The sequence below is a fragment of the Oncorhynchus keta genome, chromosome 35, assembly GCF_023373465.1.
Source record: "Oncorhynchus keta strain PuntledgeMale-10-30-2019 chromosome 35, Oket_V2, whole genome shotgun sequence".
NCBI classification, from domain to species: domain Eukaryota; kingdom Metazoa; phylum Chordata; class Actinopteri; order Salmoniformes; family Salmonidae; genus Oncorhynchus; species Oncorhynchus keta.
In genome coordinates this window covers 40,209,196-40,233,551 of record NC_068455.1, presented here as the reverse complement: position 1 = coordinate 40,233,551, position 24,356 = coordinate 40,209,196, and the positions used below count along the sequence as shown (strand labels likewise).

The window sequence follows — 24,356 nt, the reverse complement described above, 5'->3', positions numbered from 1 at the left end:
ATTTATTGTTTTTGCTCCTTTGCACAGTATCTGGGGTACACGCACAGCGTTGAGATTGCCTGCAATGACAACAAGCTTAGTCCGATGATGCTGTGATACACCGCCCCAGACCATGACGGACCCTCCACCTCCAAATCGATCCCGCTCCAGAGTCCAGGCCTCGGTGTAACGCTCATTCCTTCGACAATAAACGCGAATCTGACCATCACCCCTGGTGAGAGAAAACCGCGACTTTGCCAGTCCTGTCTGGTCCAGCGACGGTGGGTTTGTGCCTATAGGCGACGTTGTTGCCGGTGATGTCTGGTGAGGACCTGCCTTACAACAGGCTTACAAACCCTCAGTCCAGCCTCTCTCCGCCGATTGCACACTGATGGAGGTGTGATGTTCGGACTTGCAGGAGTTGTTACACATGGTCTGCCACTGCGAGGACGATCAGCTGTCCATCCTGTCTCCCTGTAGCGCTGTCTTGGGCGTCTCACAGTACGGACATTGCAATTTATTGCCCTGCCCACATCTGCAGTCCTCATGCCTCCCTGCAGCATGCCTAATGCACGTTCACGCAGATGAGCAGGGATCCTGGGCATCTTTCATTTGGTGTTCTTCAGAGTCAGTAGAAAGGCCTCTTTAGTGTCCCAAGTTTTCATAACTGTGATCATAATTGCCTACCGTCTGTAAGCTGTTAGTGTCTTAGCATGTTCATTAATTGTTTATGGTTCATTGAACAAACATGGGAAACAGTGTTTAAACCCTTTACAATGAAGATCTGTGAAGTTATTTGGATTTTTACTAATTATCTTTGAAAGACCGGGTCCTGAAAAAGGGATGATTTTTTTTTTTGTTGCTGAGTGTAGAAACATCTCAAGGATGATCCATGTTAACAGGATGCACCTGAGCTCAATGTCAAGTCTCATAGCAAAGGGTCTGAATAGTTATTTTTAAAATAAATTTGTAATTTGTAATAAATTTGCTAACATTTCTACAAAACTGTTTTCACTTTGTCATGATAGGGTGTTGTGTGTATTTAATTCATTTTTATTTGATCTGTTTTAGAATAAGGCTGTAACGTAACAAAACGTGGAACAAGTCAAGGTCTGAATACTTTCCGAAGGCACTATATGCAAAAAGTGTACGTGTTTTGTCCCAAATATCATTGTTACGTTGTGCCTCTCTTCTGTTCTCTCCCAGCTGGGCCACATCGAAGGAGAACCTATGAGGAGGGGGGCTTTCCCCGTCACATTTGTACACTTCATCATGGACTGAAGGTCAAAGGTCACCAGAGGTCAACACAGGACCTGGAATGGAAACCATGGAAATGCCCTCCACCTCCCCACATTTCTGTGGCAAAATTATCTTTGTCATCAGCAAAGCTTGTGCCTGCACCGACACTAAAGAAGAGTGAAGTGTCGCTGCCCAATGCTTTGGCTATACAGTCTGTTGCCATGACAACAGATACACCCTTTACTCCAGGAATGTCATGTGATGTCATATCACTCTTTTTAGGCCAAGCCTGCAAAGGCTCGTGGGGAAACTGTGTTTTGACTTCTGACACCATCTGACAAAAAAAAACTATGATTGTAGTAGATAACCTCTTGCAATAAAATGCACTTTCTGCTTATTTATCCTGGTCGCAACATTTAGAGGATTATTGACAAAATGAAGGTTCTGTTAATAACTATTTCACTCTGTTGTCTTCGGTTTTGTGAATTGTACAGAAAGTTATTCAAGGACAGCTGACAGGGACAGTAACTTGTATCTGTAGGATTTCTTTCACTTATTGTTAATGTGAATACAGTCTATATGCTTTACATTCCATCTCCTTGCATGGTTAAAGGGTGAACAAATTCTAAACGCTTAACTGCTTAATAGGCAAAGGCATGTAAACTTTATAGCACTCACAATGTGGGAAGCAGACTCAGTGGTGGAGTGGTGCCTGGAGAAGTGGGTATACTATAATTTGGCAAAAATAAATCCCAAAGGCCTGCTTGGGGAAGGAAAGGCGCCTGTGTGAAAAACTCTATGACAATAATATAATAATATATGCCATTTAGCAGACGCTTTTATCCAAAGCGACTTACAGTCATGTGTGCATACATTCTACGTATGGGTGGTCCCGGGAATCGAACCCACTACCCTGGCGTTACAAGCGCCATGCTCTACCAACTGAGCTACAGAAGGCAAAAAATGCTAAATCCCATGTTGGTCTTTAACAGTTCAGGAAACCCAACCTGTACTGTGCTAGTAGTCTGATAGTAGGACTACTATTGAAACAAATAAATGAGGCGGTCAACTGAGTCAGAAATATTCAGTCAAACAAATTCTCTGCAAGTTTCACTTTTTAATAGAACATCCAATTTTTCCACAACAGGTGCATGGCCAGGTGCATGAATGGACATGCACCTAGCTTACATTAAATTGGGAGTTTTTGGGGGGAAAGCCTTCATCTAGGCTACAAGAAGATGATTAGGCCTATGATTAGCTTTGCTATATTTTTTTCCTGTTCCTTAATTATGAAACGTCCAGGTTTCAAACGTCATATTATGGGGCATGTCTTACATTCTTCAAAGTAGCCTATGGTTAAAATCCCACCACATAAACATGGAGGTCCTTATTTTATAAAGACAACCTCATATTCCACACTGCTGTTCTATTGGTTTTTAAATCCGCTTTCTTTCATTGTTTATCAGGCAAAGGCATTATCGTCGTCATATTAGCAACCCGTAATAATTGTCGCATCTTTAGATCTCCCCATCTTTCAAAACGTCTCCGTCTATGAAGCCGCTCGCATGTGCAGTGCACATTTTTAGAACTGCGTTTCCCTGCAAATTGCGTTTTGGAACATTTGCGTGTAACCCGACCGCCCACATTACTGCGCTTAAACTGTGAAGAAATAATAGTAAATCAACGTTTTAAGCTAAACATTCTGATCGGATCCATCAGCCTTATTGATAGGGCGTATACCTTCCACCACACTAGCCTACTTTGATATACATTGTGGGATTAAGAAGTTGAGGATACGCAATGCCCACAAAAGTGGGTGTAAGGCTGTGTATACGCGCCACCACACCACTCGTTAAACTTAATTCAAAATGGTGCTAACCCAGTAATATGCTAGGAGTCCTCCCCCTATGGGTCATCCACTGTCCCCATTTCTAGACAGCCCTTAGTAACAACAGGGGGTTGCCGGGGGTATATTTAGGCCTGTATTTAACTGGGAGAACACAGGCTCACTATCCTACTGTGTGCGCTGACCTGCATGCATATCAGCTTGCAACAATAGTTACTTACAGTACATCATCTCCATGGCCTACAGTGTGGTGCCAGATTTACTGCATTAGCCCATCTGACACCTTTTACTCTGTTTATAAAATGCCTCATTGTTGCACTTCTTACCCTTTTTGCTATAATATCAATATCATCAGTGAAATGGATGTTGTCAACTATCTTTGCTGCATAGATCACACTTTTAGTTGTGAACCACCATCTTTCTGTGGCTCTGGTCAAAAGTAGTGCACTATTTATGGAATATGATGCCTTTTGGGACATGGACATAGTGAGAGCTCTGCAGAGGGGTTTATGCACCTCATGGGGCAAGTGCTCCTGTCCTGTGGCTTTTTTTTATCTGTAGTGGACAGCAGGCTACCAAATGGCGCACACACAGAGGTACATGTGGACGCACATAGTTGTCATTGTACTAAAAATAACTTGTCCTTTGAGGTGACATTGTAAGGGGGATGGCAATACCAAATGACACACTTGAAAAGGACAATGCAACTACTTTTACTCACACTTACACACACACCTACCATAGTATTCAATCTGATTCATAGTGCTCAGCCTAGAATTCTACCATAGTCCACAACTTGATTACTAGCTGGGACCAGCATTAGTTACAGACCACCATTGTTTTATATATACTAGGTCCCATACTGAAGAGTGTTTTAAAATGTAATATTCTTACAACGCATTTGACGTAATGTCTGACTTGTTGCAGAGCAACTCTTCTCTATACATGTGATGTTTTATCTTAAACGGGACATACAGTACTCTCAATTGTGAATGAACTACGATACATGCGACGCCTCTTGCCGTCGTCTATCTGCCACACCATGTTAACTCACTGGAAATAGGATGGTTCATCTGTAAATGTACATAGATTCTGTTGATATTTAAATGTATAAAATAAGAGTTCATGACCTTGGCAGTAACTGTCTTTGAATGCACTGTGGTGATGTGCTGTTTTCCAGCTGGTGTTCAGTGTGTAGTCTAGTAGTGTACACACAAACCAAGGCTGAGAAGCTATTCCATTCACACTCATTGACTCTGGATCACAGCATTGACTCAAACCTATTGTGCAAAATAAATGGGGAAATTGAAAACTGGAATAATAAAATGGAATAATTCCCAGTGTTTTCTTCTCTTGCATTTATCAGTGTATTATTGCTTTTCAAAGTGGTTTAACAGTGTGTAAATGCTGTGTAGTACGGTGATTTTAAGAGTACTCGACGACTAGATTTGTAACTTCCTGGGCAGTACACAAAATATAATAATGCAACAAGAGCTCCCTCTGGTGGAGAATGGTCAAACCCACTACAGCCCAAGCCTATGTCCATGGTTTCTAACTTGTGTTCTGGTGCCATACCACACTACAACAAAGGTTTACATCCACACTGAACTCTATAAGAGTACAGCCCGGGATTCAATCCGATCACCGGTTATAGGCATTTCTGTTTTTGAAGGCTGTGTTCTCGCGTCACGGAGAACCCATTCACAGTAAAAGCTGCATATTGCCTTTTAAAGAGACAACGCCTGTAACCGGCAATCGGATTGAATCGCGATCTATGGAGAGTAAACCAGCTCTAATGTTGGGCCCCAACATTGTGGGACCCAACGGTATGTGTATACAGTATCTCCTGTGATCTGACTAACACCAAATGACAGGGTCATTTGGTCCCTCAAGGTAATTTCTTCAGACACAGACACCAGGCTGGATGCTTCATCAAGGAGGATGTAGGACTCATATCCCACAGAGTTGGGGAGGAAGCAGGCATCCCATAAGTCAGTCTGAGAATGACGGAAATACTGGACAGCCTAGCCACCGGAACTGACCTGCTTAAAGGACAAAACAGGGATCAAAGGGAAAGAAGACTGCTTGATTCATTCAAATCCTTCCTTTATTGTACCATTTTAACTGGTCCAATCCCATCTGGACCAAGCGGAGTATAGGAGGAGTGGCACAAACATGTATTGATACCATCCCTTTGGTTTGTATAGGGGAGAAGAGAAGGGGGGTCTACAGCATATTTGTAATGGTCTTTGTCTGTTCCTCCATCCATGGTGGAAATATTGACTGCGACGTACCACGGTTACCACTTTCCCCCTTTTATAAAGGAAGTCAGTAGAGTCTCTGGATACAATATTATTATTTGAGACCTAGATAGCAAACAGCCACTTCCTTCCCAAGTACAGACAAGAGGCCCCTGTACTTTCTAATGTATTTACATTAAATAAGATTAAGTTAGATTAAAAACAAAAATAACCGTACTCATGATGGTCACCTGACGGGTGGATGGTGTGTGTAGTCTGTAGGTGGTGTGTGAGAGGTGTTGCAAAGCATGCTTGGTAAGTTGTGACCCTGCTGTAAACTATGGTTTCCAGGCTCCCGATTGGTCACGAGGATAGTCCCGTCCCTCAGGGCGACAACCTTTCAGGACTTCTCTGATGTCAGCACGCAGTCAAAAGAAGCAGACAGCACCTTGCAGATGGCCTGGGCTTGTTCCTGCACAGAGACGGGGAGAGACGAAAGGAAAATGACTTGTTATGAAACACAGTGTGGTGAGCGATGGTAAATAAAAGCTTATTCCAAATTAAATAAAACTACCTCTTTTTCAAATCACATTCATCTCTCTACTCTGCCTATCTTGTGCAATCATTAGCATGGGAAGTGGTGTGGGGGTGTTGCACTTTTCCCCCCCACAAAATGTCATTTTTGGGCCCGGGCTGAAGACGTCTATATCGGTCTGCTAATATAGGACTAGTATTTTTGTGTTTAAAAAAAAAACTATTTGTATTTGAGGGTTTACCAGCATTTCTTACTTGAGTCAGATAATTCTGTACAAAACAGTTCATCTGATAATACTTGTGGAATATAAAATACTTGCTTGATATATGTTTTCCAGTTTCTTGAAATACTTTGCAAGTGAAACTTATTTTTGTGTGAACTGAAATGGTCTATTCATTCCTATTAAATTTTAGTAGATTCTCTTATCCAGAGGAATTTAGTGAGTGCACACATTTTCACTTTTTTGTACTGGTCCCCCATGATAATCTACCAACTGAGCCACATCATCACAAACCACTTGATGTCTCGATGTACTCAATTACTGTATTGTGCATTGTTTTTCATCAAGGTGATAAAGTCTACAGGTACAAACCTAGATGACCAGCCTATGTACAATACAGTAATGTACATTTACATTAAGTGGTGTGTAAGGATGGTCAATTAATACTGCATAAGTGGTTGTTTTCCATGTTATTTAATCAAGTTAAATATTTAATTTGATGTGGATGTTTTGTCTGCCCATAGCGTTGCACCTTTTGATGTAAATATTTGAGGACAGGATTTTGTTGTTTCTAGATTCCATTAGAATGACAATCACAGAGAAAGTGACAGGGCAATGACTTTTACAATTCCAACTATTGAATCCTGCAAGATACTGTTCCTAACTATTTTTTGCCAAAGCGGAGATGATGCAAAATATTGTCTTTGCCCGTACTACAGGTGTGTATATAGAGGTCCACAACCACTAGTAAAGGCCCAGTGCACTACTTTTGAGAATTATTTTTATTATTATTTATTTTTTTCTCAATGCCTATTTTGTAGGGGGTGCTGCAGCGCACCCCTACTTCCCACGGCTATGGCACCGATGAGCTCAGGACAGACAGCTATATTTGCATCCCATATTTCAGGTGTCCCGACTTTTCTTTTTACCCCCCCAAAAAAAAAAACACCAATGAATTGAAGCTACAAGAGTGTAGGGCTTAATGACAATGATCATTACACCTTTTGGTGTTTTGTAACAGATGTCTCTCTCCCTTCATCAAATGGTGGGTGCCCTGCGCACTGTTTGGATGTGGGAATGATTTGGAGAGGACAAGCGTGCGCAAGTAGCCTGCTTTTTGAAGTGATTGGTTTGACAATCAGATGAAAATAAAAAGATACATGTTTAAAGTTTAAATACATAGTCTTTACTTCCTAGCAGTACAAAATTGCATCTTAAACAAATAGGAGAATGGATCAATTAGAGACCCACCCAAAGCTTGAATTTAGGGGTGCTCATTGCCCTATGTAATTCACACACTGTTTCAGTCATTTGGCAGATGAGTTTATCCAAAGTGACTGACGCTGACAGTGGGGCCATTGTGAAAGAGACTTGTCTGAGCCATTGAGGCCTGCTTCCTCAGTCTGCTGCTAATCTTATGAATGGATGAGGGGGTCGAGACAGGAAAGCTGTCGCACACACGATAAACAATTCTCGCATTGCCTTGAGTTTACCACAAACTGTGCTATGATAACAAGCTTGAGAGCACCAGTGTGTGGAACCCAGAATATTGCTGTGAGATTTATCAATGTGAGACAGTGTTCGTCAGTTGTGTGTGTGGGGGGTAGGTGAGTAAACGCTGATCTCAGTTCGTGGTGAATGAAGTAATGCTCCCTATACTTTCAACACACACACTCACCGCGCTGCTGCACTGGTACACCCAGATGCTGCAGTCCTGCTGCTTGGCATCGGTGGTCTTGAGAGCCAGCAGGTTCTTCCCAGCCCCCAGGCCGTCATCATAACAGAGCATCCTCATTATCAGATAGAGAGGGTGGCGGTGCAGAACGTCCTATACAGGAACCACAACAATAATACACATTACAAACATCACAACAGCAGACAGACAAATCATGTAGAGCGGGAAACAGTGGAGAACGTCCGACTAGAAAGGTCCAGGTTCAGTAGAAACTTTTGGGACGCTAGAGCATTTATAAACATGGAAATGGATTCACTCACACATTGATCCATGGAGGCCACTTTGACTCCATACTTGGACACTCCCAGTACCATCTCCTCCTCTCCAGGCACAAACGGCAGCTTTCCATCTTGCTATGAAAGGAACACGACAGATACTCTTTGTACATATGTGACTTGTTAAGGAGGAAACAGAGGCTGCCTCTGCCTCACACCACTCCAACATTAATCTACATCACCATCATAAAATTGAGTGACTATACAGTGATGAATTGGTCTCCACTGCACTGCATTGAACCTGTATGTATAGTTCTGCATTCTGACTAGAGGTCGAACAATTATGATTTTTCAACGCCGATGCCGATTTATTGGAGGATCAAAAAAAGCCGATACCAATTAATCGTTCGAATTTTACATATATATTTGTAATAATGACAATTACAACAATACTGAATGAACACTTACTTTAACTTAATATAATACATCAATGAAATCAATTTAGTCTCAAATAATGAAACATGTTCAATTTGGTTTAAATAATGCAAAAACAAAGTGTTGGAGAAGTAAAAGTGCAATATGTGCCATGTAAGAAAGCTAACGTTTCAGTTCCTTGATCAGAACATATGAAAGCTGGTGGTTCCTTTTAACATGAGTCTTCAATATTCCCAGGTAAGAAGTTTTAGGTTGTAGTTATTATAGGACTATTTCTCTCTATACCATTTGTATTTCATATACCTTTGACTATTGGATGTTCTAATAGGTACTTTAGTATTGCCAAACTAATCTCGAGAGTTGATAGGCTTGAAGGTCATAAACAGCGCAATGCTTGAAGCACAGCGAAGAGCTGCTGACAAACGCAGGAAAGTGCTGTTTGAATGAATGCTTACAAGCCTGCTGCTGCCTCCCACTGCTCAGTCAGACTGCTCTATCAAATCAGACTTAATTAGAATATAATGACACAGAAATACGAGCCTTAGATCATTAATATGGTCAAATCCGGAAACTATCATTTCAGTGAAATACGGAACCGTCCCGTTTAAAAATATATACTTGTATATTGATTTTAAGAAAGGCATGGATGTTTATGTTTAGGTACACATTGGTGCAACGACAGTGCTTTTCTGGCGAATGCACTTGTTAAATCACCCATTTGGCGAAGTAGGCTGTGATTCAATGATAAATTTACAGGCACCGCATTGATTATATGCAACGCAGAACAAGCTAGATAACTTCATGGTTGATGATATTACTAGTTTAACTAGTGATTTATGTTAAGATTGATTGATGTTTATAAGATACGTTTAATGCTAGCTAGCACCTTGCCTTGGCTCCTTGCTGCACTCGCATAACAGGTAGTCAGCCTGCCACGCAGAATGCAATGCAATGTAATTGGCCATAGTCGGTGCCCAAAAATGTTGATTACCGATTATTATGAAAACTTGAAAATCGGCCCTAATTAAATCGGCCATTCCGATGACCTCTAATTCTGACGGGGCCCCATACGTTACATCCCAGATTTGAAGGTGTTTCCAGGTTTTTCTTACCTGGGCTGCATCGATGTAGTTGATGAGTTCCAGAGGCTCCTGCAGGGTCTTACTCATCTCAAACGGCAGCTTCTCTATGGCTCCGACATACTTCACCCTGAACTCAGCACACGTCTCTGACGCAGCACTGTTACCTAAAGTTCACAGTTCAATCATCCGTCGACATTACCACTGGGTCATGAAGGTGTTCATTAGGCATCAAATGGAAGGAAAGGAAGTGAAACAGGGAGGGACTACCAACAAGACACACATTTTTAGTCGTCCATTGCAAAACCTCTTGAAATATTTTGTTGCATGCCCTACAATGCACAAGAGCCAGTTCTGAAAGGACTTGACATGTACAGGCAATATTGTTGGAACCTTTCCGGCCCCTTCATCTGACTGTTAGTGAATAGGAAGGAAAGGAGATGAGGAAACTAGTCGAGGTCATTTCAGAGAATTGAGATGTGGCCATGGTTGTAGGTTCTTTTACCTGAGCTCTTGGTCGAGTCTGTGTCGAGGCTAGCTACAGTACTGGACCTGGAGAGACCTCCCAAACTGGAGTCGACTGACTGAAGGGAGGAGAGAGAAAAGCACACCATTATTATCCAGTATTTTATGACTGCGGCTGCTTTTGTATTCTAAGACTGTACCCTGTTGTCTCCATGGTGAATTATTTACCAAGGACAACTAGCATCTCCAGCACCAAACCCCTCCAGCACCAAACCCCCCCACAAGGGAAGTGCAAAGGAAGCTCCCTATTGGAGGACTAGGTGGAGCTCCTGATTACAGCTATCCTCTTCAGATCAACTGGAGGGCATCAAGGGACGAGAGAAGATCCACATTTTCTGGGTTTGGAATGTAGACCACGACAGTAGTCTGTAATGTAATGTATAGAACGGCCCACCTTGCTCTTGGTACTGATCTCACTGCTCTGGGAGCTGCTGCTGCTGTGACGCTTTTTGACCTTCCGGAACATTCTTCACCATGACGCCAACACTCCACCAGCCCCCAGCTCCCTTGCAGACACCACTGTCTGGTGAAGACAAGGAGATTTTGTTGTGATGGTCCCAGCACTACACAGGGCAATCCATGTGAATGGGCTTGTGGTCTATAGAGAATAAGATGAACCCTTCCACCAGTTGTATTACAAAGTTATTACAAAGAATAGTAACATTTACCTCCGAAATAAAACAGAATAATTTTGAAATATCGTTTATGAAATGGAATTCCATACATAAATATTGTGTGACATGAGACTAACAGCTGCCACAGTGAATGCATAATATTCAAGTCCTGCATACTACCACTCCCACCGTCACAACTTTCTCCAACTTATTAAGAATCAACAGGCTGACACGCGCGTCCCTGCCAATGGTGTCTGGAGTCGGCTGGCACTCAATGAAAGTCCATTGTCCGAAACTTTGTCAATGAATGTCCCGTGTAACGGAAACCGGTTGCTATGATAAACAATTTACCCCACCCACACCCTTATCGACGTATCCGCTCACGCTCAAAAAGGTTGAAATGATCGTGCATTTTTACAGAAAATGGCAAACGGGAGCACTACGCACAAACACACAGGGCATACCTCAGTTTGAAACTTGTTCTAAGCCAGTTAAGGGCTGTTTTGGGGGGGTGTTGTTCATCAAAGGAGCAGGGCTGTGGCTCTTTCTGTGTAGGCGAGAGTGCGACTCGCAAAGACACTTCACTTCCTCTGCAGTTCCACCCAACACCACATTAAAGGGGACGCAACTTAGTTATGTTTGTATCAATATTGTCAACTTTGTAACAAATAACGAGGCCGCTCACCCACAGTGCAACGTTGTAACAGAGTATGAACATTAATTGATACTTTTGTTTCAGCTGCCACAAACACGAGTCTACGGTGTGATGTTGTTTTTTTTTAAACCGTGATTGAATTGAGCGCTAAAACTAAAAAGTTCTAAACCCATGTATACTCAGTATCTATCAATCAAAATATGAAAACGTTTTCTAAGATGAGCAAATCGTGTAATTACGTCGGAACTAAAAAGATGGCTTGAGTGTTCTTCGGTCTTGTTTTGACGACATGTGTGCGCCAGACGGAAGTTCATACAAACATAGGTCTGGAGAGAACTCAACGGAGAGCATCATCATGATCCAGGTCCTGTTTTTATTATATAAATGCTGTACTACTGCTATGAACGTACCACTAGAATACGTTACTTCTGCAGCGCGGCTGTAAAACGTAAAGCAGATATATCGGAAATCCACGGAGAATAGGGACCAGTGTTGTGCCGAAAATCACCCCCCCCCTTCTAATTTCCTTAATTGTGTGGCTAGTGTCGAACAACCATGGCTGAATTATTATCCTTACACTTTCAAAAGTCGTAGTCGAATAAGATATGGGAGAGATTACGAATTGAGGCAAAGATATTTATTTATAGACTAATACAAATCAGTAGCGGATTTAGGTATGGGCGACATCTTACCGGGGTCGGCACTATCGGCCCCGGGTGCGGGCGGGCGCTGAATGGGGGGGTTCGCCCAGTTTAACACACCGGGCACGTCCTTGGTGCAGCCATGATCGAGATTTCTGGAGCTAAGGTAGGGAGTGGATTGAAGTATTGTGATGATTTAACTTCTTAATTTGTGTTTCGGTTTCCTCTGAAGTACAAAACTGTACACAATATACTTACTGTATGTTGTGATATTGTTGTGTTGCAGTTTTTCTATTCTAATGCCCAGTCTCTGGTCATCATAATGACAGTCCTCTGTGTTGGGGGTGAATTATTCAACAAATTCTCTCTCTCCCTAGCTGTATTCTCTCGCCAGGAGGACAGACATCTAATGGCTGCCGAAGTCCCCAGTGTCAAACCTGACATCCTCCTCATATTATGTAACCAATAGTCAGTAAGCACTGTGATATTTTGTCCTTTACACATTGGCAGATGGGTTCAAACATTTCTCTCTCTCTCATCCACATACAGCACTCACGTCCAAGAAAAAAAATGGAGGTGTGCGAGGCTCGCTTCTGTACCACGGTCCATGACATAGTGAACAGGGAAGCCCGCTGTCTCATATGGTCGTTATATCCATATTCCACATATGGATCAATATGTCTGGGAGATTAGCTTGGGAGACACCAATTAAAACCGCTCTCAATGATGAAGCTGGGTCCCAGACTCGAGCTTTCCCTGTCTCTGAGGTTTCGTCCCCACTCGGTCTCTCCAGAGTATGCACCACTTTGACAACATAGGTCCGGTGTGGTGATGGTGTCTCCAGGTATGATGCAGAGCGGCCTGTCCAGGGAGCTGTTTTGAGAGGTGGTGCACCGACAAGAGGAACAGAGTCCTCATCGCAGGCTAACATGTGGAGGGGACCTTGGCCATGACTTAGCATGTATGGCTAAGTCATACAATCATACAGTCTTTTAGCCTGAGTGCCAGCATGTTTCTGCTTTAGCCTAGCTGGCATTGTTACAACAAGGTATGCACTGTAGCGTCATTAACAGGCTATTGTTCACACGTTGTTCCCGCAATGGAGCCTGGTTCTTCTGACTGTATCCATAGGTAGACTAGTGGTTAGAGCATTGGACTAGTAACTGAAAGGTTGCAAGATCGAATCCCCGGGCTGACAAGGTAAAAATCTGTTGTTCTGCCCCTGAACAAGGCAGTTGACCCGCTGTTCCTAGGCCGTTGTTGAAAATAAGAATTTGTTCTTAACCGACTTGCCTATTTAAATAAAGGTCAAATAAAATGTTCCCTAGACTACACAGACCTGGCCATGAGCACAGTGAAACAGACCCAGGCCATCATATTCGCTAGACCCTACTCTGTGCTAGTGGGTCAGCTGAGAAACATAATTGAGGATTTGGAAGCTACAGAAAAGACCCTCAAGAACATCACACTGGTGCATGAGGCAGGCATGGTGACGCTGGAGGTGAGCATGTTGTAGTCTGGGTCTTGTTCCTTAAGCACCAAACGGAAGAGAATGGACTGAAACAGGGAGGGACTACCTAGACGTGACTAACGTTTTCTGTCGCAAAACGTTTTCTCTCATGTGCCCTAATGAACATGACACAATGATGTCCACATCAGGCAATGCTTCTTGCAGTATCAATAACAATGTATTTGTGGTGTCTGAGATTGTTGAGAAACTGGAATGTTTTCATCCATGTTTCTCTGTCGTCCACTAGTTTGCCAACCCGTTGAATGACATGCACACTACTGTTGTGTTGGAAGTCCAGTCTAACCCTAAAGCTCAGAAAGGTGTGGCCATTGAGTTTGACCTTTACCAGTATCCACTTGCCTTAATTGTCCCTTCCGCGGAATAAATAAAGTTTTATTGTATTGAAACTATCACACAAACATGTACGCACAGCTATTTTAAATAAGGTCTCTCTGAAGGAGACGAAGGACCTGGCAGTGCAGCGTCTCTACGACGCCCTCAACCCTGACGTATGAGGGGTACAACCAGAGACATGCATAATTGGGTTCAAAGAACCCCTGAAAGGGGTCATCCTGCAGCTACCTGAAGCAGTTGTCTGTTCCTCCGCAGACGTCCAACCCCCCGTGCCTGATAGTTGTTTAATCCTAGGATCATATTACCGTCCGAAATCTACGTTAATCATTAGGGGGGAAATGAAGAATGGAAGTCCAGGGGGAATGTCATCCTACTCCGCACTTACTCTCACTGATACTTCTAGAATGGATAGACTACTTGAGGGACAGCAGTGGCTGTCTGGATCTGGTTACGCTATTAAAGATGGGTGACCACTGTAAAGTTAACTGCATTCTGTAACTAAGCATTGAGATGCATGGCTCAAATTCACTGATTTGTTTGGACATTTTGTAGAAGAAAAAAAATCTGTTGATATATATTGGGTATAGAAACAGCCAAATAGTGTTTGATCAGCAGTATTATCAGTGATAGTGAACTGAAAGCAAGCAGGTGTGTTTGCTGAGTTAATTAATCAATTAACATCCCATCGTGCTTAGGGTCATGTATAAAAATTCTGGGCAGGCCATTATTTTGGCTACCATGGCTATGCCCCCATAGGATGACAAGGCCCCCATCCACGGGACACGAGTGGTTTGATGAGCATGAAAACTATACAAACCATATGCCATAGCTGTCTCGGTCATCTGATCTCAACCCAACTGACCACTTATGGGAGATTCTGGAGGGGTGCCTGAGACAGTGTTTTCCACCGCCATAAACAAAACACCAAATTAAGGAATTTCTCGTGGAATAATGGTGTTTACATCCCTCCAATAGAATTCGAGACACTTGTAGAATCTATGCCAAGATGCATTAAAGTTGGTCTGGCTCGTGGTGACCCAACGCCCTATTAAGACACTTTAGGTTGGTTCTGTATCTATGTTTGGAATGTTGTTTGAAAACTTGTTGTGATCTTGTTTTATGTCATTATGAAAGTGTATTTATTTTACACTAAAGAAAATGTATGTCATTCATCAAAATAGTGAAATAAACAACAAAAAGGCGACTTGTCAAATTATTTTACTCTGCCATTATTATTTTCACCTTCCACCTCCACACGGTAGATGGCGCAATTTAGCATGCGAACGTATATCATTCAGTCAGCACTGCTTTCATTTCTAAATCTGAAAGTATAAAGTTAGCGCTCGGCTCAACATTTGTACAAGCTAGCAATGTCCAAAATCAAGAACATAATTTGGCCTCAAGTGATTTTATTTGGCGACTCGATCACACAGGTACATTTTCTCATTCAGAAACGATTTGTTTGCAGGGTTTCGTCCATTTACAAATCGGGTTAGCTTGCTAGCTAGCAACTTGACAGTTCACATCTCACTTCTTGTTGATTTGTTTCAGTTTTCATTCCAACCTAATGGATGGGGTTCCGAAATTGCAAATCAACTAGCCAGGTGAGTCATTTTACATTTTCGCACATGGAATACTTTTAAATAGTTGCACTCACCATTCCTACATGCTTTTCATAGGGATGGCAGGTTGCCCATAGTCGTTCCATGTCATTTCAGGAAACACATGACACCTCCCCATCACAGATTGTTCCAAAATGGTTTCTGTAGTTACAAACATAAGACTAGCATTCCTGCAACACTATTTTGTTGACATGTAATTTGATCTATGAGAAATTAAGCTAATTGATTGCACCCAAATGTTCCCTTTTTAATTGACAGGATTCACGTGATATTCAATAACTATGGTAACCAACATAAGATTTGGACCCAACTTCTTCCTCCTGTTGAGAACACAAGGAACCATTGAAATTGTAAAAAGCCACCCACGGACCCCTCCACATCAATCCCACCCCAACAACCAGTATACAGTATCAGTTCTCTGTCTGAACTAGCTACAAATTTATAACGGGAAAATGTGATTCTCCATTACAGGATAGGTACTGTTTGGTGAAGCACAGGTCATTTACCACTAACCTTAACTTGGCAATGTTATCATCGATCTCGATTCTGCCAAACATGTTTCTTCTAAAATGTGGTTCGTGGTTTGAATTTGGAAAATGCTCAGTTACTCAAATAAATTATTTGCTCCATGAAGTAATCCTAAACTGTGTACGCTGCCATCTTGTCTATTTCAAATCCTCTCTCATTGATCGAGATGGATTACTTCATGGAGCAAAGCATTTATGTATTTTAATAACGGAGCATTTTCTACATTTTTTAAACGAACCAAAGTTTTTGTTGTTGTCTGGTCACAGACTGCTGATGTGCTGTGCACTGAAGTCCACAAGTGAATGGGAAAGGTGAGAGGAGGAGAGCATGTAGATAGATGCGAGAAGGAATTGTATATACAACGAGCTGTTTGTATGTGTCTGGTATGAAAGTGAAGTGTTTGCGTGTGATCAGGGTTGTATTCATTGCGCCAATTCTGTTGAACTAAACAGGGATGAACATACCCACATTTGTCTTATAGAAATGATCGTTTACAATTGTTGGAATAATAATTACACAGATCAGCTAGATGCAGGCAAGAGTGGGGCGGTATTGAATGTGTCACTGTCTGTCACCTTGATTACTCAGAATTCTCTCCACCCGTGCACCTACGTTGTAAATTCATAGGCTAGGATATACCAACCTCATGATGGGTACAGGGAAAATGTTAGTATCATGTAGTGGCCTAAACCTATTGATGTTACATTGAACTGGGTGAATGGAATATGAATGAGTCATCCAATATGGTGTAATAGAGATAAGGCCATGCTCAAATCAAAATCATCCTCCCTCGTCTTTAAACGGCACCAACCGCCACTGATATAAACCCTGTATCAGTGGTTAGGGGCAACTTCCTGCTCTGAGAATAGGGTAGGGTATACTGGAGTGATGCATTTTGATGTGTGCTAAATTAGGCCAAATTGATCAAACAATGTCACTTTTGTCCACTAGAAAATGTGACGTTGTGAACAGAGGGTTGTCAGGCTACAACTCCAGGTGGGCAAAGATTGTCTTGCCTCGCCTCATCTCCAAGGACAGTGCTTCAAGCAACCACATAGCTGCTGTCACGGTCTTCTTTGGTGCCAACGACTGTGCTTTAGAAGGTACTGAAAGTGCAACCTGTTACTCTCTAGCCAAGTGCTGGGCGGGCACAAAACCCTGCACAACCTTTGTGTTCCCTAGAACCAGGATTGACAAACACTGCTCTTGCCGATTTATGAGATCTGATGTCTCATTCCTTCTTTAGATAAGAACCCACAGCAGCACATCCCATTGCAGGAGTACTCCGAGAACCTGAAGGACATTGTCAAACACCTGGGGTCTGTGGGTGTGTCTGCAGACAAGGTCATCTTCATCACTCCTCCACCTCTGCATGAGCCAGCCTGGGAGAAGGAGTGTGTCCTGAAAGGTTAAAGAACACACACCCACCAGATACACTGAAGACAAGTCCTAATTCTTGCTCCTGAGCAATCCCATAACATTGGCCTGATGGCCTCAAACAGATTATTGCATTTTGTGGACTTCAATGTTGTAGTGTTTGTGGTGCTGTAGTTTTATTTGGCTTCTATATGTCTGTTCTCTCACTACAGGTAGTGCTCTGAACCGTCTCAACTCTGTGGCTGGCCAGTATGCCCAGGCCTGTGTGCAGGCTGCCGGTCAGTGTGGGGCAGACGTGCTGGACCTCTGGACTCTCATGCAGAAAGATGGACAGGTGAGACAACCAATGGAATACTTGTCATTTTGATGTTACCGTTGCTCAGCTTTTTGGACAACGCACCATTGCAAGGTAATTCTCTATCAAGCCCAACATCAGCAAGCGTATATGGTGAACCTCGGCGGGAACATTTGCCTTTTGGAAAGTGCATTGCTGACAAGGCACTATCAGATTGAACCCCGGCCCTACTCTAGTCATGTAACACTAATATAGTGATCTTTGGTAGTAGCCATGTAACTTTGTCAACAATTCTCTTACCCGCAGGACTTCACAGGCTACCTCTCAGACGGGCTCCATCTCTCTGAGAAGGGGAACCAGTTTGTGTCACAGCATCTGTGGACGCTGTTGAAGAGCAGGGTGGAGGAGTTGCCCTTCATCCTGCCTTACTGGGGCGACGTAGACCCTAAACAGCCAGAGAGTGGTCTACTGTGTGACTGATGGCCCTCAGGCTGAGTGAGAGGGGAAGGGTAGAGATGGGGCCTCAGGTCCACCCAGTTATGTCCACTGGTCGGCTACGGTAATGGGATGACAAAGGGGTTGGAATCAGTCCTCATTCCATACGACTGAAATATATAAAACCACGATATGAAATGTTTTTAAATGTTCTTTTTAAATTTCCTGAGGTCTGTGTTGAAACACTATTTTTTAGAATGTGTGTGTTCACTGTAAGCAAGAAGCCAGTTTCAAGTGGGCATACACATTTTATTCATCCAGGTCATTGAGTACACCCTGCACATGAAACAGGACAGTCAGAAGACATATGGAGTCGAGTTTCCCCTCGCATCTCAGAGCTAATACTATGATGTAGGCTTATACTCACGATATCTGTGGACAATAGGCTATTATAACAAAGCTGCAGAATGCCCTTGGCCCACAAGCAAACATTTCAACATATACGCAAGTACTCATCACCTAATATACAGGAAATGGTGAAAAGATTCTACAAGCTGATAGGTATTCATTCATCATTGGCACGAGAATATTCCAAAGAAGGGCTTACGGAGCTTAGAAATAGCAGTTCCCATTAGTAAGCACAATTTTCATCTGGGGTGATTGTGACATTCCCGTTGCCTACAGTACATACAGAAATAAGGAGCAGTGGTCAAAATGAAAACATGTAGGCTCAACTTCAGAAACGAGGCACTAGTGTTGTGGATTTAAAAAAATTAAATAAATCAGAAGTTGGTCAACAAATAATGTCTGTATGCAATGAATGAACAGTCCCTCATCTTCCAATGTGTTGTATGACGGGTGAAATAACTTGATTATTTGGGATGTAGAACAAAGTTCATAGGTCACAACAGTGTAATCAACAAGGCCATACACAACAATATAAAAACAAGTTTCAGAATTATTTCACGACAAATGAAACAGAACCAACACTTGAATAGAGTGGAGACAATGGTTAGGTAGGTTTGACACAGCGCACTGATTTCACCTGGTATTCTGCCCAGAATAACTACTAGTCTGGACCCCTTGTAAGTCGCTGCCCGTTTCACAAATGTTATTTTCCGGTTGGGTTTAAATGACCAGAGAACAATATCTTCCTGGGCATCAGTTCAACCAGCCCTCTATGTTTGAACACTACCCATTGACATCCATTTAACAGCTGAATTCCCTACGGCAATATTACATGCATGGTAAACGAGGTGACTTTTTGGGGGAGGAGGTGGGGGCTGTGGAAAAACCAGGCAATATCAGAAATAAAAGGCAAATCATTTTCTTACTGACATGAAAGTGAGGTGACTAAACAGACATTTACTTTTAACCTTAGCAATGATTCTAAGACGACACACTAAGCCTAACCAATAGTTCACAGTCGTGGCAGTGGTATATCAACTGGCCCAGCTGTTAATCCATCAGCCCATTCTGCCAGTCAAGTCATTCGAGAGAACATGTCCAAAAACTAGACTGTCTGGACTGTATCGGAGTGAGTGGTGCCAAAGTAAGCACTTGGCTTTGACTCTTGAAACGAACAAAGGCACAAATCATTCGGTCTCTAGGCTATTCTAAAACAGCAGTCACTGGCGTCAGAACACTACTATACTCATGATAGGCACCTACTTTGGTTGTACGCAAGTCTTCCAAATGGACCGTATAGAATCTAGATGTAGCAGCCCCTTAAGAGTCCTGCTCGATACTGTGTTGCTGCCAGTGCTGTGGAGCAAGTTTTAGTCTATGAGTGGGTGTTTGTGTGCAATGTTTAGTCATGTACAGGTATCTGCCAAACTAAAAGAAACACCGACAAGGTCTTGATAGGATGTTGGGTCAACCCACGAGCCGCTAGGTCAGCCTCAATGCGCCTTAGTATATAAGTGTCTGGGATTTTATTGTATGGATACAACAATTCTTCCAAAAGAAATTACATAATTTGGTGTTTTGTTGATGGTGGTGGAAAAACTGCCGTCTCAGGCGCCACTCCATAATTTCCCTTTAAGTTTTCAATTGGGTTGAGATCTGGTGACACACACACACCCTTTAAACCGCCTTTGCTCTTTAGAGACCCTTCTTTCAAAGTCACTGAGATTTCTTCTAGCCATGATAATTGGAAACTGGGCGTTTTTATACATTTAATTGCTTAATTTAACACAGGACCAGACCTGTGTGGAAGCACCTGCTCTCAATATACTTTGTATCCCTCATTTACTCAAGTGTTTCCTTTATTTTGGCAGTTTCCAGCATCTATTATAGTGTAATCTATTATGTGCATGGATATACATGAGTGTCTGTATGCATGTACCTACATACTGTATCTATTCTGGACTGTGTGCTCGCATGTTCCCTCATGTACAATTGTGAGTGTGTACATCTACAAACACATGTTCCCTCAGCACTGGGTCTCTTTACTGTCCACCACGCAGGCCTGCCTCTTGAGGCGGCGCTTGTCGTGGCGGCCCGAGCGTGGCGTGCTCTGCTCCGCCGTCAGGTCCTCGTATGAAGACTTGGTGGCGTTGGAGCCTCCGCGAGGAGGGAAGTCGTCCTTGTCCAGGTCGAGGTGAGAGTCGCAGTTGGGATCCTCCTGGATGGTGGCCATCCGTGGGCCCTCCCCCACCACCACTACGCTCCCCGAGGACGGGCCAGGGCCCGAAGCCGAGCCTGGGGCTGGGGTACTGCTGCTGCCTGAGGCAGACGGGCCCGTTGGGGGTAGAGAAGGAAGGGAGTGGGGTGGGATCCGAGCGGCGGAGAAGAAGGTGGGAGGCGGAGGTGGCTTGACGATGCGGACGGAGGCCGACTCGAGGCTGCTCAGCATCTCTGCGTTCTGGGGAGGGGGGAGGGGTGGTAGTAGAGTCAGGGTTGTGTTTGACTAACTGCCTGTAACTGGGGTGCCGATCCTTTTAAACTGAATTCGCCATGACTTGGGGAAGAAAGAAAAAAACACACCATGGAAAATAAAGTTAAACTGTTCATTATTTCCAAGTAAACTGGTGGAGATTAAATGGAACAGACCCAGTCTATCCGCACCATTACAACTAAACAGTACACTGTGCAGCCCAAAAAAAACAAAAAGAAACTCGGACACTGGCTCCATGCAACAAGGTCGACAAACAACCTCACAAAGACAACACAGTGCCTCTCCTCACACGTTGCGCATCCTTGTGACACACAGACAGCGTGCACCCTGCCCCCCTCCTCCACACCTCACACACTCACCTGAGGGTGGAGCTCTACTAAGTACAGGTACCTCAACCATCTGCTGCAGTTCCGCGAGGGGCCAAGGCAAACGGAACAGTGACGGAACAGGTCATTGCAACCCAAATATCCCACAGTTGACTTATTTATCCTTTATTTCACCAGGGAAGTCACGTTGAGATTAACCTCTCCTTTTCAAGTCAGCCCTGTGAGGCCATCAGACGTGCTACTGCATCGAAACCATTCATGCTGCGTATGGGCTAACTATGGCCCAGTTCCAAATCCATTCCTAAACCCTTGCCCCTCTTGTAAATCTGAAAAGATTGGATGGTAAATAACATATGGTTCTAACACCAACTTGCCCTCTGATAGGCTTGGTGGAATCTTCAATCTTACACTTATGCAGTCCTGTTAGATCTAGGGGATCCTGCCTAGGGTCGGGGTCGATTTTGGAATTGGGACAAATAACTGCAGGTGAGCAAATAAGACTGTGTGCTCTCTAGTAGTATGAGCTTTCGAAAAGGGATAACGTGTTATAGCGAGTGCGACTTCAAAAGTTCAAACCTAGCACACGTGGTCAGTAGTGAACATGAGAGGGCATAGGAAGCTTCAAGGACTTACGCTGGGGAAGTACATGGTCTTGGTGTTCTCCTCATACTCCTTGTCCAGATTTTTATCCTACAGAAACGAAAAACAGTAGCATCCCATTAGTGTATAAACAGTTAACATTATTGTGTCTATCAACAATGCACGAGGTGGGCTTTGAAAGCAAAATATCTTATACAGATCTCTACTGGACAAGTATATATAGACAAGCAAGGGTCTGATATACACTGCTCCAAAAAATAAAGGGAACACTAAAATAACACATCCTAGATCTGAATTAATGAAATATTCTTAGTTGAATGTGCTGACAAAAACAAAATCACGCAAAAATTATCAATGGAAATCAAATTTATCAACCCATGGAGGTCTGGAAAACCACACTACAGGCTGATCCAACTTTGATGTAATGTCCTTAAAACAAGTCAAAATGAGGCTCAGTGGTGTGTGTGGCTTCCACGTGCCTGTATGACCTCCCTACAACGCCTGGGCATGCTCCTGATGAGGTGGCGGATGGTCTCCTGAGGGATCTCCTCCCAGACCTGGACTAAAGCATCCGCCAACTCCTGGGCAGTCTGTGGTGCAACATGGTGTTGGTGGATGGAGCGAGACATGATGTCCCAGATGTGCTCAATTGGATTCAAGTCTGGGGAACGGGTGGGCCAGTCCATAGCATCAATGCCTTCCTCTTGCAGGAACTGCTGACACACTCCAGCCACATGAGGTCTTGCATTGTCTTGCATTAGGAGGAACCCAGGGCCCCCCAAAGAAATGCCACCCCACACCATGACTGACCCACCGCCAAACCGGTCATGCTGGAGGATGTTGCAGGCAGCAGAACATTCTCCACGGCGTCTCCAGACTCTGTCATGTGCTCAGTGTGAACCTGCTTTCATCTGTGAAGAGCACAGGGCGCCAGTGGCGAATTTGCCAATCTTGGTGTTCTCTGGCAAATGCCAAACGTCCTGCACGGTGTTGGGCTGTAAGCACAACCCCCACCTCTGGACGTCGGGCCCTCATACCACCCTCATGGAGTCTGTTTCTGACAGTTTGAGCAGACACATGCACATTTGTGGCCTGCTGGAGGTAATTTTGCAGGGCTCTGGCAGTGCTCCTCCTGCTCCTCCTTGCACAAAGGCGGAGGTAGCGGTCCTGCTGCTGCGTTGTTGCCCTCCTACGGCCTCCTCCACGTCTCTTGATGTACTGGCCTGTCTCCTGGTAGCGCCTCCATGCTCTGGACACTACGCTGACAGACAGCAAACCTTCTTGCCACAGCTCGCATTGATGTGCCATCCTGGATGAGCTGCACTACCTGAGCCACTTGTGTGGGTTGTAGACTCCGTCTCATGCTACCACTACAGTGAAAGCACCGCCAGCATTCAAAAGTGACCAAAACATCAGCCAGGAAGCATAGGAACTGAGAAGTGGTCTGTGGTCACCACCTACAGAACCACTCCTTTATTGGGGGTGTCTTGCTAATTGCCTATAATTTCCACCTGTTGTCTATTCCATTTGCACAACAGCATGTTGTCAATCAGTGTTGCTTCCTAAGTGGACAGTTTGATTTCACAGAAGTGTGATTGACTTGGAGTTACATTGTGTTGTTTAAGTGTTCCCTTTATTTTTTTGAGCAGTATATATCTATATCTATATATATCTATATCTATGTATCTATATATATGTGTTGTACTTTTTCCCCAATTTCGTGATTTCCAATTGGTAGTTACAGTCTTGTCCCATCACTGCAACTCCCCTATGGACTCAGGAGAGGTGAAGGTCGAGAGCTAAGCAGCGTCCTCCGAAACACGACCCTGCCAAGCCGCACTGCTTCTTGACACACTGCTCGCTTAACCCTGGAAGCCAGCCTCACCAATGTGTCGGAGGAAACACCGTCCAGCTGGCCACCGACATCAGCTTGCAGGCGCCTGGCCTGCCACAAGGAGTCGCTAAAGCGCGTTGGAGCAAGGAAATCTCGGCCGGCTAAACCTTCCCCTAACTCGGACGACGCTGGGCCAATAGTGCCTAATGGGTCTCCCGGTCACGGCCGGCTGTGATACAGCCTAGGATCGAACCCAGGTCTGTAGTGACGCCTCAAGTAATGCAACGCAGTGCCTAAGACCACTCGGGACGCCCCCACTGATTTATATATTTAACATGATAAGCGTATCTGCTACTTCCGTCATCACTAAACAATTGATCAGAGGAATCTTTGCCCTGAAGGAAGGTTTGAGGTAAGTCTGGTATTGGTGTGCGAGTGTTTTGGGTTCAGGTCTCACCACACAGTGCACCAGGATGCTGAGAGGGATCCAGAAGACTAGAGAGAACACCACCACTGAGCCCACTATATTGTCTGCTAGGAACTTCCCTATGAGAGAGAGAGAGAAAAATACTTCCAACTCTGAGCAGCCGTTCAAGTCAATCACAACATCTAGTATAG

At 43.8% G+C, this 24,356-nt stretch overlaps 4 protein-coding genes across 19 annotated transcripts in view; 2 read left to right on the top strand and 2 right to left on the bottom strand.

The window, feature by feature from the left end:
* Positions 1 to 4,422, top strand: part of asap2a (ArfGAP with SH3 domain, ankyrin repeat and PH domain 2a) — a 95,619-nt gene extending 91,197 nt beyond the window's left edge. For all 11 annotated transcript variants that reach the window (XM_052496994.1, XM_052496999.1, XM_052497000.1 and 8 more), the window contains one exon: positions 1,186 to 4,422. In XM_052496994.1, the coding sequence (XP_052352954.1) occupies positions 1,186 to 1,260 (75 nt within the window). In that variant the 3' untranslated portion in view covers positions 1,261 to 4,422. The remainder of the gene's footprint in view (positions 1 to 1,185) is intronic.
* A 731-nt stretch (positions 4,423 to 5,153) lies between these two features.
* itgb1bp1 (integrin beta 1 binding protein 1) lies at positions 5,154 to 15,653 on the bottom strand. 3 transcript variants are annotated; one of them, XM_035752626.2, is made up of 7 exons: positions 15,480 to 15,653; positions 10,443 to 10,571; positions 10,029 to 10,107; positions 9,557 to 9,690; positions 8,055 to 8,147; positions 7,738 to 7,887; positions 5,154 to 5,776 (listed from the first exon to the last, which is right to left on the bottom strand). In XM_035752626.2, exons 2-7 carry the CDS (start codon positions 10,512 to 10,514, stop codon positions 5,705 to 5,707), a joined length of 600 nt encoding a protein of 199 aa, XP_035608519.1. In that variant the 5' UTR covers positions 10,515 to 10,571; positions 15,480 to 15,653; the 3' UTR covers positions 5,154 to 5,704. The 3 variants fall into 3 exon arrangements, with proteins under 3 accessions (XP_035608519.1, XP_035608518.1, XP_035608521.1); XM_035752625.2 differs by lacking the exon at positions 15,480 to 15,653 and adding an exon at positions 11,127 to 11,285; XM_035752628.2 differs by lacking the exon at positions 15,480 to 15,653 and adding an exon at positions 10,852 to 11,106.
* iah1 (isoamyl acetate hydrolyzing esterase 1 (putative)) lies at positions 15,088 to 18,883 on the top strand. Of its 2 annotated transcripts, XM_052497033.1 has the most exons (7): positions 15,183 to 15,255; positions 15,374 to 15,426; positions 15,703 to 16,283; positions 16,924 to 17,075; positions 17,219 to 17,380; positions 17,562 to 17,683; positions 17,951 to 18,883. In XM_052497033.1, exons 3-7 carry the CDS (start codon positions 15,970 to 15,972, stop codon positions 18,122 to 18,124), a joined length of 924 nt encoding a protein of 307 aa, XP_052352993.1. In that variant the 5' UTR covers positions 15,183 to 15,255; positions 15,374 to 15,426; positions 15,703 to 15,969; the 3' UTR covers positions 18,125 to 18,883. The 2 variants fall into 2 exon arrangements, with proteins under 2 accessions (XP_035608517.1, XP_052352993.1); XM_035752624.2 differs by lacking the exon at positions 15,703 to 16,283 and having other exon boundaries at positions 15,088 to 15,255.
* Positions 18,368 to 24,356, bottom strand: part of LOC118368488 (disintegrin and metalloproteinase domain-containing protein 17-like) — a 23,808-nt gene continuing 17,819 nt past the window's right edge. Inside the window, exons 17-20 of one of the 3 annotated variants that reach the window (XM_052497006.1) lie at positions 24,196 to 24,284; positions 21,938 to 21,994; positions 21,338 to 21,380; positions 21,007 to 21,041 (exon numbers count right to left, since the gene is read on the bottom strand). In XM_052497006.1, coding sequence (XP_052352966.1) covers positions 21,022 to 21,041; positions 21,338 to 21,380; positions 21,938 to 21,994; positions 24,196 to 24,284 — 209 coding nt within the window. In that variant the 3' untranslated portion in view covers positions 21,007 to 21,021. Of the gene's footprint in view, positions 20,946 to 20,966; positions 21,381 to 21,937; positions 21,995 to 24,195; positions 24,285 to 24,356 lie in introns of those variants that run through there. The other 2 variants (XM_035752623.2, XM_052497005.1) reach the window with 2 other exon arrangements.

Excerpts from the sequence above, each read along its gene's own strand:
- itgb1bp1 (XM_035752626.2), bottom strand. The coding sequence starts at position 10,514 with ATGTTCCGGAAGGTCAAAAAGCGTCACAGCAGCAGCAGCTCCCAGAGC. Across the intron at positions 10,108-10,442 it reads AGATCAGTACCAAGAGCAAG|TCAGTCGACTCCAGTTTGGG; the intron begins GTGGGCCGTTCT and ends TCCTCCCTTCAG. Across the intron at positions 7,888-8,054 it reads TGGCCTCCATGGATCAATGT|GACGTTCTGCACCGCCACCC; the intron begins GTGAGTGAATCC and ends GTTCCTGTATAG.
- iah1 (XM_052497033.1), top strand. The coding sequence starts at position 15,970 with ATGTTATCATCGATCTCGATTCTGCCAAACATGTTTCTTCTAAAATGT. Across the intron at positions 16,284-16,923 it reads TCCACAAGTGAATGGGAAAG|AAAATGTGACGTTGTGAACA; the intron begins GTGAGAGGAGGA and ends TTTGTCCACTAG. Across the intron at positions 17,076-17,218 it reads CAACGACTGTGCTTTAGAAG|ATAAGAACCCACAGCAGCAC; the intron begins GTACTGAAAGTG and ends TTCCTTCTTTAG.